The following is a 14,362-nucleotide window of genomic DNA, read 5'->3' as shown; positions in this document are numbered from 1 at the left end:
TCTCCTGGCTGGCTCACCAAAACTGACGTGCAGAAACAGACTCCACAATCAGTGAGATTGTAAAGTAGGTGTATGTTCATTCAGCGCTGGGCAGCACGGGGGGGGTAGTCCCACCAAAGTCGTGCGCGCCCGACTTGGCAGTTCGCCTCAAGTTTATACAGTCAAGTGTTACATATTCACAATACGCCTATACATATGCATGACCTATCCCCGCTTCCTATTAAAATTAGCTCCGAGAGGTCATTTCCATAGTCTCCTCTCAACTGCGCTTGCGCAGTGCCTCCCTATGGTGGTCGTCTGGTGGTCGCAGAGATGAAGATAGACGACTCCTCTTCATCACCGCTAGTAACCTCTTTTCTTGCGCAGGCTCAGTGGTTTCTTGGTATTCACCCAAGCTGCAAGACCAGTCTTGGCTGGCTCTTGGGGCCAGCTCCTGCTTCTTATCAGGAACTGTCTCTGCCTCTTGGCTGGTTCTTGGGGCCAGCTCTTCTTATCAAGGACTGTCTCTGCCTCAGCTAATTTCAACAATGTAAGCGCTAAACATCATCTTTCATCCCCCTTTATTATATCTACTGAGATTCTTTTCACTCCCCTTGTCTCACTTTGATGTCAGTACGTTTTTAATAGAGTGCATTTTCCTCGGGGGGAAAAAATCATAAAGTCTAATTCTCCTTTGTAGGTGAAGACCTGGGGTTTTGTTTCAGTCCTCTGCCTACAGTAACCAGTTTGCTGTGTAACCACCTCCCAGTGTAGACAAACCTTTGCTCTCGTTGCCTGAGAAATGGTTTGATGAATGGAAGGAAACACGGGGTTGGACTGCTGCCTCTCACCCCAGCAAAAAAAGTTGTACTTCTTTCAGATTGAAGCTGTGGCACAAAGGAATTACTCCAAGATAGATTTGGTGACCCTTCCTAAATCTGTATATTACACTCATTATTAGGTTGTCAGGTCATTCGGTTTGAAAGGGAACTTGGGAGGTGTCTGGTCCATTCTCCTACTTAAAAGAGGGTCAGCCATGAGGTCAGAAAGGTGGTCATTTCCCAAACAGCCAGTCCCTAGCCTGTGTGGTTGCCAGCAGCTCTTCCTTCCCTTGAGCAAGACTTGCGCTTGCCCTTGTTCAATTTCATTAGGTTGCTGTCAGTCCTTTCCCTTCAGCTCTCCCAAGTCATTCTGAGTGGCTGCCCTGCCCTTGAGCTTGTCAACTGTTCCCCCCAGTTTGGTGCCCTATGCACGTTTGGCAGGAACGCACCTCTTCCAGATCACTTGTAAAGATGTTAAACTGGACACATCCCAGGATAGACCCTTACAGTGTTCCACTTGTAACTGCCATGTAGGTAGAGTGTGACCCACTAACTACTACCTTTTGAGCCCAATTATCCAACCAGTTTTTACTGATCTAGTTGTGCACCTATCCAGACTGTAATGTCCTAATTTGGATACAAGAATAATGCAGGAGACAGTGTGAAAAAACTTGCTAAATTTGGGATATATGACATCTGCTATTCTCCCCTCATACAAAAATCCAGTTATTTTATCATAGAGAGTAGTTGGGTTGGTCAGGCATGATTTACCCTTGGTAAATTAATGCTGTCTCCAAACTCTTTCTTCTCTTTCACATGCTCAGAAATAGGCTCCAGTATAACTCACTCCATGATTTTCCCAGGGACAGAGGTAAGGATGGCTGAACCTGCGATTCCCTGGATTGTTGTTTTGGCATCTGTGAAGATGGGTGCAACATTTGCTTTCTTCCAGTTGCCAGAGACCTCCACCTTGCCAGAGCGTTGGCCAGTGCTCTCAGCACCCTCAGCTGTAGCCTGTCAGGTCTCATGGACTTGTAGGGGTCTGGCTTTTTTGAGTAATTCCTAGCTTCATCCTTATCCACTGCTGGCAGCTCTCCTCTTGGAACACTTTTACATATTTCAAAGGCCTGTGAGACCTTTTTGGTAAAGACAAGCAGAGGTATTAGGATGTATGACCCACTCCACTCAGCAATAGACCTATGTTTGCTGTGTTCAGCTTTTTACTACCAGTGTAATTGCAGAAGTTGTGGTTGCCCTTGATGTCCTTGACAAGTCTCAGCTGCAGCTGAGTTCTGGCTTTCCTTACACTATCCCTACACACCTGGGGAAAGTTTCTAAATTCCTCCTTTGCAGCATGTGCCTGTTTCCACCTCCTATATGCTGCCTTTTTATGTTGGGGCTCCATCATGGGTTCCCAGTTCAGCCAAAGTGATCTCCCAGTATGCCTACTTATCTTCCCAAGTATGAGGATGGCCCATTGTTGTGCTTGGAGGATGCCCTCATTAAAGACCTGCCAGCTTTCCTGAGCTCCTTTACCCATCAGAGCCACCTTCCATGGGATCCCATGTAGTTGTTCCCTGAGTAAGCTGAAGTCCAGGATCTGCTACTCTTTCGTCATTCCCCTCCTATTTCATTGCCACTATGGCCAAGTTGATTACCATGTCCCCAGTGAGCTCTTCCTTTGTTAGTGAGCAGCAGATGCAGCTGTGTGTCACCCATGGCTGGCTCATCCAATACGTGTATCATGAAGCTGTTCCTGACACACCACGGAAATCCTGACTGCTAGCGTCTCGTCACGTTGCCCTTCCAGCAGATGTCAGGGAGGTTCAAGTCGCCCATGAGAACCAGTCTGATACAGAGACTTCCTGGAGTTGCTTAAAGAGGGGAGAAATGTTCATCCACTTTCTTACCTTGGCTGGGTGTTCTGTAACAGACTCCCACCAAGCTGTCACCCTTACTGACCTCTCCTCTTGTCCTGAAGCTTGTAAAGAAGGTACATTTATCCTTGCAACAGATAATTATGGAACAGCTAATGTGAGAGCAACTTTCTCTTTGCCTTTGGTTGGCAGTTGGTTTGTGACTTGAAGCTGAGTTCCTGTGCACTTGTAATATGTTGAGTATGAATTTGTGTATTCTGCATTGCTGACTCTCATTTTAGGAAAAATAGCGCTAGGGTGTCATACAGAAGTCTGTGGGCTTCTCTTCCTCCCTCCCCCCCGGTAATGAGAAATTGAAAGATTGCAGGTTGCTTTGTGACAGGGTTTTATGGAAAAGGTGTCTCAAATGAACTCTGGAATTTCCCTTTCAGATCGTCTGTGACTCGGGAAAGAACACATAAACTTGCTGATGCCCAGCTCTGGTCAGGAGAAGCTGAAGATGAAACTTAACAATATAAGGTAAGATCCTGGTGCAGTTACAGCACAGAGTTCCTTGCTCTGTCAGGAGAAGGCTTCCTGGAAGTAAATGTCCTTGTAATCTGTATGGATTCTAAATACTTACGACTTTACTAGCTCTTAGACCATTTTAAAAAAAAAAAAGTTAAAGTAAACTTGTTTTTTCTTCATTTCCTGATGGCACTGGTACATGCTCTTACAACATGCTAAGGTTTTAAATATGGGCTAAGTATAGGTAGAAAGGGAGAAGAGGACAGGTTGTTTCATTGCTTGCATGCAGAACCAATTTGGCCTAGCTGAGGCAAAAGATTGGGCTTTACTCTTGTCTGCTTTTAGCACGATTTTGGGTAAGTTCTTCCTTCCTGCTTTATATGCATCCATATAAATATGCATCCATGCTTGGTAGGTGGTTTGAATTTGAGCACTGTGAATGAAGAGTATTTGCTTTCTAACATGGTGCCCTGGTTTCAGCTGGGATAGGGTTAATTTTTGTCCTAGTAGCTGGTACAGTGCTGTGTTTTGGATTTAGTGTGAGAATAATGTTGGTAACACACTGATGTTTTAGTTGTTGCTAAGTAGCGCTTATCCTAAATGAAGGATTTTTCAGTTTCCCATGCTCTGCCAGCAGGCAGGTGTACAAGAAGCTGGGAGGGAGCGTGGCCAGGACAGGTGACCCGAACTAGCCACAGGGATATTCCATACCATGGAACGTCATGCTCAGTATATAAACTGGGGGGAGTTGGCCAGGAGGGGCAGATCGCTGCTCAGGCATCGGTCAGCAGGTGGTGAGCAATTGCATTGTGCATCACTTGTATTTTCTTGGGTTATATTTCTCTCTCTTTTTTGTTACATTCCCTTTCATTACAATTATTATTATAATATTTTATCATTATTGTTATTACTATATTTTATTTTACTTATTAAACCTTTCTTATCTCAACCCATGAGTTTTACTTTTTTTTTTTTTGATTCTCCTCCCCATCCCACTGGGAGGAGGGAGGAGTGAGTGAGCAGCTGCGTGGTGCTTAGCTGCTGGCTGGGGGTAAACCATGACACATACTAAATTATTTTAGATTAATAAACTTGAGATTATGCTTTTAATAATAAATAACATACAGGAAGGGGAATGGACTTAGTCTTTTTTTTTCAGTGAAGTAATTGATGGCTCTGAGAGCTGGAGGGCAAACAGCTGGTGAGTGAAACTATTGGCAGTTGTGAAGAGATGGAATTAGATGCTCTTGCTGTTCTTGACAGTGAGGGTGGAAATCCAAAAAGAAAATATGTTCTTCATGAGCTCCGGAGTTAAGGAAACAGGAATGGATGTGTAGCCTTTTCAGTTAAGTTTCACCTTTTTCCAGCTCTCACAGATTGACGCACAATTGACTAACTATGGCCAAACAACTTGGAAACTGAAGGTAATCCCCACAAGCATGGCAGTTTCCCATGACCGCAACTTTGAAACAGTTTAATTCAGAGGGTGGAGTACACTTTTTCATCAAAAGCAGGACTTAAGTCAATGCGAGTGTGTTGTGGTAACTTCTGTGTATGCTGCCCGCTTCTGGCTGTAACTGAGCATTCGGTCTGCGAGCCTGCACTGGTATCTAGAAGTCTCTCACTGTGGCAGTCCCTCGCCGACAGGGGGCCAAGCATGGCTCAGAATGACTTCCCCTAAGCCAAAGAACAAGTACAATGATGTGACTTGTAGATCCTTTTTTCCGTTCTATATAATAACACTTGACTTCTGTCAACATCTAAATAAACAAATTTTTTTTTTTTTTTTTTTTGTGAGATATGTTCCTTGCTGTTAGCCTAAACTAGGTCAAAAATGTCAGAGGAGGGGCACCCAGTCATAGAATCATAGAATGGTTTGGGCTGGAAGGGACCTTAAAGATCATCTCGTTCCACCCCCCCTGCCATGGGCAGGGACACCTTCCACTAGGAAGCTACAGGCTGCTCAAAGCCCCATCCAGCCTGGCCTTGGAACACTTCCAGGGATGGGGCACCCACAGCTTCTCTGGGCAACCTGTTCCAGTGCCTCCCCACTCTCGCAGTGAAGAATTTCTTCCTTGTATCTAATCTAAATCTACCCTCTTTCAGTTTAAAGCCATTACCCATTGTCCTGTCGCTACCTGCCCTTGTAAAACGTCCCTCTCCAGCTTTCTTGTAGGCCCCCTTGAGGTACTGGAAGGCTGCTATAAGGTGTCCCTGGAGGCTTCTCTTCTCCAGGCTGAACAACCCCAACTCTCTCAGCCTGTCTTCATAGGAGAGGTGCTCCGGCCCTCTGATCATCTTTGTGGCCCTCCTCTGGACTCACTCCAACAGGTCCATGTCCCTCTTATGCTGGGGGCCCCACAGCTGAACACAGTACTCCAGGTGGGGTCTCATGAGAGCAGAGTAGAGGGGGAGAATCACCTCCCTCGACCTGCCGGTCACGCTTCTTTTGATGCAGCCCAGGATACGGTTGGTTTTCTGTGCTGCAAACACATTGCTGGGTCATGTTGAACTTCTTGTCAGCCAACACCCCCAAGTCCTTCTCTGCAGGGCAGCTCTCAAACCATTCTCCACCCAGCCTGTATTTGTGCTTGGGATTGCCCTGACCCATGGAAATGGAACACAGATCAGTTGCTTAAGTAAGTAAGTAATGTATTTTTCAGCTAGGTTATAAAAGAAGGGCCTATGCCCCATGCTGTTTAACTTGTATTTTACTTAAGTTCCTACCTGCAGCTGCAAGATCTGTGTTTCTTTGTAACTTAATATCTAAGGCTTGGACAAGATTTATCCTCATCAACTTGGAGACCTGTTAGTGTTTCTTAAAGTCTTAAACAAACTTTAACCTTGAAATACTTTATACTGTAAAAACATGTTTCTTGTTATTTTTATTGCATTACTTTTAAGTTGCTTATTGTACTCTTAATATTTCTGGTGAATTTCTTAGAAGTACTCCTTTAGAATACTAGGTTTAGAACAAATGTCTCTTAAGTATGCCTTAGGAGTCATATTGGGGAGCCGCTAAGGAGGGAATAAATATTTTTCTGTTAGAATGGTCTTTAAAAATTGTCCAAAACTATTCCTTTATCCCAAACGTTGTAAATACTTTGGCTACCTGAACCCTGGCTGCTGTGGGCCAAAGCTGTCAGCAGTACCTTCTGACAGCGTGCAAACCATAGTCACGCTCGGCTTGCTTACAGATCTACCTGCCAACTCTTTCCCAAGTTTTGTTGGTATTGTTCCTTATTTTATTTTTCCCATCATCAAGTTCTAGAATTTCTGAAATGTCTCTTGTAACTGGGGGCTGAGTACTAGATTTCCCACACCTTCTGTTTTTTTGGAAGAAAAAGAATCTAAATATCAGCACAATGTTTTTTATTGTCTTTGACCACAAAGACAGCTGTGGTTCTGAAGTCCTACCCAATCTACATGGGCCTTGGTCCAAGTGCATTTGTTTTGCCCTCTTAAATACTACTTCTGAATTGTACAATAGCTTACATCCTTCATAAATCATTGTGAGTGGTTTAGCTAATTTTGCTGATGCTTGAGAAATACAAGTTTCTTGTGCCTTCATCAGGTTTTGCCTTAAGAAAAAATTTTGTTATATTTTTCCTTATGAAGAAAAATCTGTTATGTCTCCAATAGGAGGCTCACTCTTCTAGTGTAGTAAATGCCTTGCAAAGTGAAGTTTGAACAAAGGTTTTTCTCTAGGAAACTGAAGAGGAAGAAGGAAAAGATGGCAGCTGAGGTGCAGACACTGGAGAAACAAAAACACACTGGAGAGTAGAAGCCAGAGATGAAGCACGGAAGGATCCCAAGGAATGAATTCAGAAGAAGTGAGTACAGCGCCTTTCGGTGTCTGAGTCTAAACAACCTTCCCTGGCGGAGCTCGGGGCTGGTGCCATCCCAAGACACCACATTCTGTGCTTGCACCAGGAGTGAGGGCAACAGCCCAGCAGTGCTGTATTCATCACACAAGAACCAGTGGAGAGTAACTTATTGGGGAACAGCATTAGCAAGAATAGTGCTAAGACTTATTCCCCCCTGCCCCTTACTACTTGTTGGCATAGTATGTTTTCCATTGTTCTCAATGTTTTTCAAAGAAAATGCTGGTTTAAGTAGCTATATCTGTGCAAGTGGTAGATTTATTGTCTTGTATAAACTTTGTAAACGTGCCACACAGTGTGCAAATACCCTTGTAGATTATTAGAATACAAAAATGTGAACTACCTTCCCTGGAAAAAATCTGCTGTATATTACCTAAACAGTTGATAGCTGCTCAATAATTACCTTATTGAGCAAAACAGTTTTCGGTGCTTCTATAAGAGGTCCTTGTAAGTAGACTAGTTAAAGCTGAAGTACTTAGAGATCAAGTATTTAACAAGTGCTTGGACAGTGTTAAATTAGGGTTAAAATTAATTTGTGCATACAGGCTTAATGCTGTGGCTAGTTCTTAGGAGCAGATTAAATTGCAGTTACCAAACCCAGTATTAAAATCACTTGTGTAGGTAAAGAAGGGCTGCTTACTTTACTTTTTATTGGTGTTGGTTTTAGATACGAACTGGCTGTGAATGCATCACATGAGAAGAAAAGGAAGTTACAGGACTGGCTATAGCATATTGTGAAGAGGGTGGCTTCTTATATAGAGGCCCATAGAGGTAAGTCAACCACTCTGAATTAAGAGTACTTTGGTTCAGGCATCACTTAGAAGTAGGCCTGAGTGAAGTCAGCCCTGCTGTACAAACCTTGAGAAACTGTGCTAGGCCGTATCTTCTCAGGAACTTAAGGAATTTAGGTTGTGTCTTACCAGGAGCTAACAGTACCAGCCTGAGCGGGGACTGGACAGTACAGCTGTTGGGCTTGCACAGTTACATGTAGAGCAAAGGAGAGTTTGACAACAAGTCAACCACTTTACACTATAAATATCTGCAGCCACCACAGCCCGTTGAGCTCCCTTGCACAGCGGCGGGCTGCATGGTGGTGATCTCCGCTTGACACCTCTCAAGGTTAGTCCTTGAGGTCGAGAGATTCCTTATCCGACATCCAATAGCTACAGCGAGGTAATGACATTCTGTATTAGGTCTAAAGCATATTGTATACAAACTAGCTTAATTATTAGAAGTGTAGTAAGTAGTAGAGTGTTTGACCACTGTCTGATCATCGTTTAATCCTCATTTAATCAGTTTAATAAAACCTTTTGGTTGATCCCACAATAATGACTTCTCTTAATAATTCACCTGTGATGCCTCTCAATTTATTAACTTACCATCTTTATTTTGGGATGTAATGCAAGACCTTTTCTTAGTTTGCCTTTTCTTAGTTTTGTTCCTTTCCTCTCATCTTGTGTCCTGTTTGTAGCACAGGACAAAACCACAACTTATTCCTCCCTCCTCTGCCTCTTCTGTAAATGGGTTCTGGTTTTACTCTGTTTCCAAAACACTTAAGCAGGAGGGTGATGTTAAGAAGCTGTATGTCTCCCTGGCTTTGTCCCTGTTTGCACAGAAACAGCTACAATTCCTCCATAAAATACAGTATCATGTTATAGCTGGGATGAGCAGGTATTAAAAGTAATCTCAAGCATGAGTAGGGTTAGCCAGTGATACAGACTGGAAACATTAGCAGCTGCTAAGATTTCTGTTTCCTCTCTTGCCAGGAACATTGATAGTTGAGGTAGCAGTATCTTGCTTCTCATGGGCAGCCACCCCACTTAATGCAGAATGAATTGTCTGTATTCAACAGTTGGTGTGTTCTCTTTGGCATCCAAAATTTGTTTCGTACCTACCAGTGCTCCTACTGCAGTGCATCCTAGTTCTGAGCATAGTCTGAAAACGATGCCAAGCCCAAGGAGCAAGACTAGACAAGAAAGAGAGTGAAAGAAGGCAACACCAAAACAACCTTCAAAGTGACAGTCAACCAGAGCTCTTTCTACCTTAGTGCACATTGCCTCTCTGTGTAAATGCCTGAGAGCTAAAATCCAAAATGTCTGTGAGCCCCCCTCCCTGCTTTTTAAAATAACCCAAGAAACCTGTTTAGGTTTCTTCATTAATATTAATAGATTTATTGATGTAGCATCTGGTCAGGGTCCCTACTAAAATTCTATTATTCTACACTACAGTGACTCTAGGGGACTGTTGCAAGAATACAGTCAAAATACTGGCTGTGTAATGCCAGGGTTATGGTGACAGACTAGACCAGATGCCGTAGAGGAAGAAAAAGGAGAAAGTACTGCTGGAAGACCAGAGAGATGCACAAGGTAAATTCCTTTTCCATAGAAGCCTGTACTCAACATCACTTCTGTACATGACAGGTGCAGAAGAGGCAAAGCTTTACAAGGTAATGCTGGCTGCTTGCAGTGTGGTGTGTACCCTGCAAACAATTTAAGACATCAAAAGCATTTAAAACTGAAATGGTCTTTACTGCTTCAGTATGCTGCCAGTCCCTCCTTTGATCAATGAGTGGGGAAAAAAAAAAGGGAGAGCTTTTGTGTCCCTGGCCTGGGGAAGTGCAGTTCCTCACTCCACAACATAGCATGTTCCTCAAGAACTTGGCAAGAAAGTCTGCTCCTGTGTCAGATGCCCGTTTAACCAAAGCATGTTCCCATGAAGGCACTGAAATGTAAGGTTTAAAGTTTAAGTGAAGGAGAGGACTTGATTTTATTTACTACCTTACCTGTCACGGGGCACTGGTTCTCGCATGTAACAAAACTGTGGTGTTCCCTCCTGCAGATGGGTGAGGAAAATCCAAGAGTAATTCCAGTGTTGGAAGCATTCATGAATGAAGATCTTTTGACCAATAAAGCAGAAAACCCAGATGTGTCCAGAGGTAAAACTGGTTCTTCAGGGTAAGACTGTACCTGCTGTTTCTAGTACAGCTGTAAAAAACTTACCATCTAGCACCACGTGGCTTCCACTAAGGACACCTCGTGGCAACTATACACACCCCCAAGGATCATGGAGTCCAATTCACTGTCTGCTGATATTTCAAAGCACTTTTTATATAAATGGATTTACCAGACATATTTAATGTATTTAAGTGGTTAATAAAAGACTTCCCAGCACTGTTAAGGTGTTTTGTTCTGAAGAGGGACTAAAAACAGAACTGCACTTTCTTTTACATACACAGACTTATTTTCAGAGGCTCTTCAGTCAAGGCTGAGGCCTTGAAAATGACAGACTTGGCAAGATTGATGCTTTTGGAAGATCCTGGGTTTAAGATACCAAGAAAAGATTCCTGAAGTGTTCACTTGCACCTGTTCCATCTGTCTAGATACTACTGCACTTCCCCCTAGGATCAAGCATCCTATGGGCTGGTTTGCTCAGGGGCACTTAGGGATTAGGGGTAAAATATTAGAGAATTACAGGTTTGATCTCTGCTAAGCTGTGGAAACTAGAGATCTGCATCTTTCTACCGCATCCCCCCGCCCCCCTTACATAGATACTGAAAACAGACCTCGCCTCATTTTTGATTAAGAGTTGTAAAGAGTTGTAAATCTTAAGAGTTACAAAAAATTCCATAATGAAACAAAACACTAAAAATACCTTAGAGTGGTTCACAAAAGACCTGCCTTTTCTTGAGGTTTAAACACTTACTTAATTTAAGCAACTTTTGACAACTGCATACACACATTTGACAATGTTAAGACATGACAAGACTGAGTGCCAGAGTTTGACATAGGCCCTTAACAGCTTTAGGTTAAATTCTCTTTTAACAACTACTGCTATTGATGGCAGTCTTTTTTTTTTTTTTCCCCCCCTCTAATTCTATGCCTTGTAATGAGCCAACTTCAGGTGCTCTTTAGCTGCTGCGGGACACAGTTCTGCCAGCTGTTACAGTGCCCCTGAAGAGTACGGGACATCAGTATTGTACTTCAGCTGCCAGGGTAGAACAGGATGCAGATAACAGACAGTGTGTCTCATCTCTATCTCTGGCAATTCATCTGAGTGCAGCTGCAGAACTTCATGCTGGATCTAAAACAGGAGGTAGCTGCAGCACTGACTGACGATAAAGTGCAGAAGGAGAGAGTTTCCCTACATGCCAGTCTTTTGTTCCACGCCAACAGTAATCAAAAAGCAGATCCCATCAAAGATGTGTCCTTTCCTTCATCCACCTGGAACAGGGGCAACTCGAGGTATGCAAGCAAGGCACGCTATCACGCTGCACCTATTGGACACACAATGCAGAAGAGTTACAAAAGGAAACTACACAGGAAGTCCCAAACACCTTCACAGACAACATCTTGGCTATGTCCACTCCAGATTGCCTTAGAGCAGGCAGATTGCACAGGTGCTAGTTTTTGGTCCTGCTACATAAGCTGAGAGAAGTAAACCTCTGTGTATCATTCAATTCAACTGGGCAAGTGCAGCTTGCTTAATGTTAGTTTTTCTTTTCTAAACTAAATGCCTTTTTATTAATGAAATTACTAGACTATCTCTAGTATCCTAAATATAGCAGAGCTTAAGCACGCAGTGGTAGCTTTTTGAACGTTTCTCTGGCAGGAGAGGAAATGCTGCATTAAGACTTAGCTTCCCTTTGGAGGTTGTCTTTGCTTTTTTCTCCTTAGCACAATCATGTAGGTTTTATAAAACAGTTTTATAATAACCTGGATTCATTCATAGTGCAAACTTCCTGAATTAAATAAATTCTAGTACCTTGGGTTATTTACAACAAAAATCCAGACCTCTGGTTTTGGTACCTTTTGTTCTGGATAAGCTGAGCAGATCAGGAGTCAGTCTTCTCAGCTGGCGTCTACAGTAGGCAGGTTTCCAGTAACATGGGCTACAAAACACCTTAGCAAGTGAACCCCTGAAAACTCCAGAGAACTGTGGAAACAAACATGTGGATGTTCAGTGCCAGATGCTGCTGTGTCGTGGAGTAATACAAGCAAATTCAGCCACTGGCTGTGTTAAGTAACATCTCCTGCAGTGCACTACAATAGTTGTACGTTAAGCGCTTCAGCTACGTAATCAAACGATTACAGCTTGCTGCTGTTAACACAACTCCAAACAGAAGGGGAAAGCCCACTAGCATAGGGACTGCTGCCCCCCTCAGAGAAAGGCCAAAGTTGAAAACTGAACTCCACTCGCTTGCAGAGGAAGGGGAAGAAGGAAAGGGGCATTTCCCCATCAGCAGCCCACCCTCCATCCTTGGGGCACGGAGAAGTGCCACCTCTAGAGCTGATGGACCGTTTCAGGTAGTTTGCCCTATTGAAATCATCACTTGAAAGGAAACGGCAGCAACACAGAAGAGCTTTACCTGACCAGGAATAGCTGAGGAAAGCATCCCTGAGTTTTCTCCTTTACAAAGTCCTGGATCTCCAGTACGTTCTTTAACAACACTCCCCTGGAAGCTCGGTCAATTTTTGTTAACACCATCTGCATGGATCCAGAAAGGGAGGATTAAAAAAGGAAAAGATTATTTTGCTGCTAGCCTGGAACATCTGTAAGAGTCCTGAACCACCTTGCAAGGCAGGCTGAAAGCTCTGGGTCATATCCAGAGGGAAAAATTGCATAATACAGTTCACGAAAACACTTGTATAGCATGCATAAGGAATGGACCTTTTCGAGCTCCTCAAGCTGAGCACTGGGAAAAAAGCGTCCATTTAATAAATCAAGCAAAAAATCTCTTAAATCCCCTTTGCCCCCCTCAACACATTTTAGGCCTATTTTATTAACAGTAAAGGGGGGGTTTACAACTTAGGTAGGACAACTTGCGTAAGCTCAGGTAGAGGGTACACACCTTTATAGATTATCTGTAGCTTATAACCAACACAAGAATGAAGCACTACCTACCACGTAAGGAATCCCAAACTCTTCCAGCATATCTACTGCAATATGATCTGTTTTCTGGAGTCCTACTACACCATCAACTAACAGAAAAGTCCTCTTCAAGCTGTCAGAAATACAAGCAACAGTAATCACCATCGTTATTTCATGCCTGCTCTGCTATTTCCAAATTCATAAGCAAGAACAAGTAACATGGTATCTGGGGATAGGAAGAGCCAAGAAAAGCCACTCAGGGAGCTGAGGGTCAGCCCGGAGCAGCACCTCAACCTGTTCTGCTGTTTTGATCTGACCTAGTGTGGTGACACCACAGAGTTTCCCAGGAAAACAACTTCAGAACTCATCAATACTACCACTGGAAGTAGCTACCTTTCCTACCTTTTTTCACCTGATTACATGACACCGTATATAGGCGTCTGGCTTTCATTGCTTTATGGAGGTACAGTTGAGTCCCTTACTTGTGCCGTTCCTGCAGATAGGCCTCCACCATCTCCACAAAGTCTTGTGGGGCACGGTAGCCATATCCTGGCATATCCACCAGAGTAAACTTCTTCCCTACTTTGAAGAAATTAATCTTCTTGGTGTGGCCCTGGAGAGAGCATTTTTTTTTTTTAAAGGGTGGGGGGGAAGAGATGGAGGAAAGGGGGGGTTAAAAAGTTGCTTTAAGCAGTGGACTAGGAGGTGTACAAACTATCTCTGTATCGTACCCTGCCTCCCCACCCCCCCACCCCCAGAAGGCTGCAAAAACGCTACTGTTGCTTTAAGCTGTCTAGTCTCCCACCCTTGTAGCAATCCTATGTGCCTCTATCCTTAAAATAGTCTAAAAATACCTTCACGGGTGTCTGTGCTTGGTTCTTCTCAAAGGGCTTTGCATCATGTCCACTCAGCTTGTACTGCTCTTCTGTCTGGCACACGTGCCAGTCCTGGCCGAAGAGCTAAGGTGGGCTCCTGCCACCTCGTCCTTTGCCAGAGCAAGGCCTGCGCCAGCCGTGAGCCGGTGGCCACCGTGGCCAGCACACTCTCCTACCGCTTCAAGTTCCCCGAGAGCTGGTTTCCTCCCGCCCTCCTCGGCCCTATCCTCTGGGCTGGCACCAGCTTCGGACCAAGAGGGAGGGAAGTGAAAAACAGCACTTACCGGAGTTTTTGACACTCTGACCTCCACTTCTGGAGACAGCGAAAACAAGGCCCGGATTAAAGACGATTTCCCCACGTTGCTTCGGCCGATGAAGCACACCTGCGGCAGGAGAGGCAGAGAGAGCCTTTCCGCAGCCGTCCCCGCCCGCTGCCCTCAGCCTTTGGGGCCAGCGCCCGGGACGGCCGCGTCCTGCTGCCGCCCCCGGAGCTCCACGGGTGCCGCCGAGGCCCGCTGATCTCCCGCGGCTCGCCGGGGAGCCGCCCCTCC

The 14,362-nt window shown here is 44.3% G+C and overlaps 1 protein-coding gene and 2 long non-coding RNA genes across 3 annotated transcripts in view; 2 read left to right on the top strand and 1 right to left on the bottom strand.

Moving 5' to 3' along the window:
- Positions 1-856, top strand: part of LOC104831671 — a 7,654-nt gene extending 6,798 nt beyond the window's left edge. Inside the window, exon 3 of the long non-coding RNA XR_774316.1 lies at positions 845-856. This is a non-coding gene — a long non-coding RNA (uncharacterized LOC104831671). The remainder of the gene's footprint in view (positions 1-844) is intronic.
- LOC104831673 overlaps positions 1-10,638 on the top strand; it is an 18,852-nt gene extending 8,214 nt beyond the window's left edge. The window contains exons 2-5 of the long non-coding RNA XR_774317.1: positions 3,109-3,196; positions 6,893-7,017; positions 7,736-7,839; positions 9,297-10,638. This is a non-coding gene — a long non-coding RNA (uncharacterized LOC104831673). The remainder of the gene's footprint in view (positions 1-3,108; positions 3,197-6,892; positions 7,018-7,735; positions 7,840-9,296) is intronic.
- A 305-nt stretch (positions 10,639-10,943) lies between these two features.
- The window catches only part of GTPBP8 (GTP-binding protein 8 (putative)), a 3,788-nt gene continuing 369 nt past the window's right edge, over positions 10,944-14,362 (bottom strand). Inside the window, exons 2-7 of the mRNA XM_010567673.1 lie at positions 14,096-14,194; positions 13,419-13,549; positions 12,970-13,069; positions 12,434-12,552; positions 11,874-12,000; positions 10,944-11,341 (exon numbers count right to left, since the gene is read on the bottom strand). Of these exons, the coding sequence (XP_010565975.1) occupies positions 11,916-12,000; positions 12,434-12,552; positions 12,970-13,069; positions 13,419-13,549; positions 14,096-14,194 (534 nt within the window). The 3' untranslated portion in view covers positions 10,944-11,341; positions 11,874-11,915. The remainder of the gene's footprint in view (positions 11,342-11,873; positions 12,001-12,433; positions 12,553-12,969; positions 13,070-13,418; positions 13,550-14,095; positions 14,195-14,362) is intronic.

The sequence above is a fragment of the Haliaeetus leucocephalus genome, unplaced genomic scaffold (genome assembly GCF_000737465.1).
Source record: "Haliaeetus leucocephalus isolate CR32 unplaced genomic scaffold, Haliaeetus_leucocephalus-4.0 Scaffold228, whole genome shotgun sequence".
NCBI lineage: Eukaryota > Metazoa > Chordata > Aves > Accipitriformes > Accipitridae > Haliaeetus > Haliaeetus leucocephalus.
This window is presented reverse-complemented; position numbering and strand designations above follow the sequence as displayed.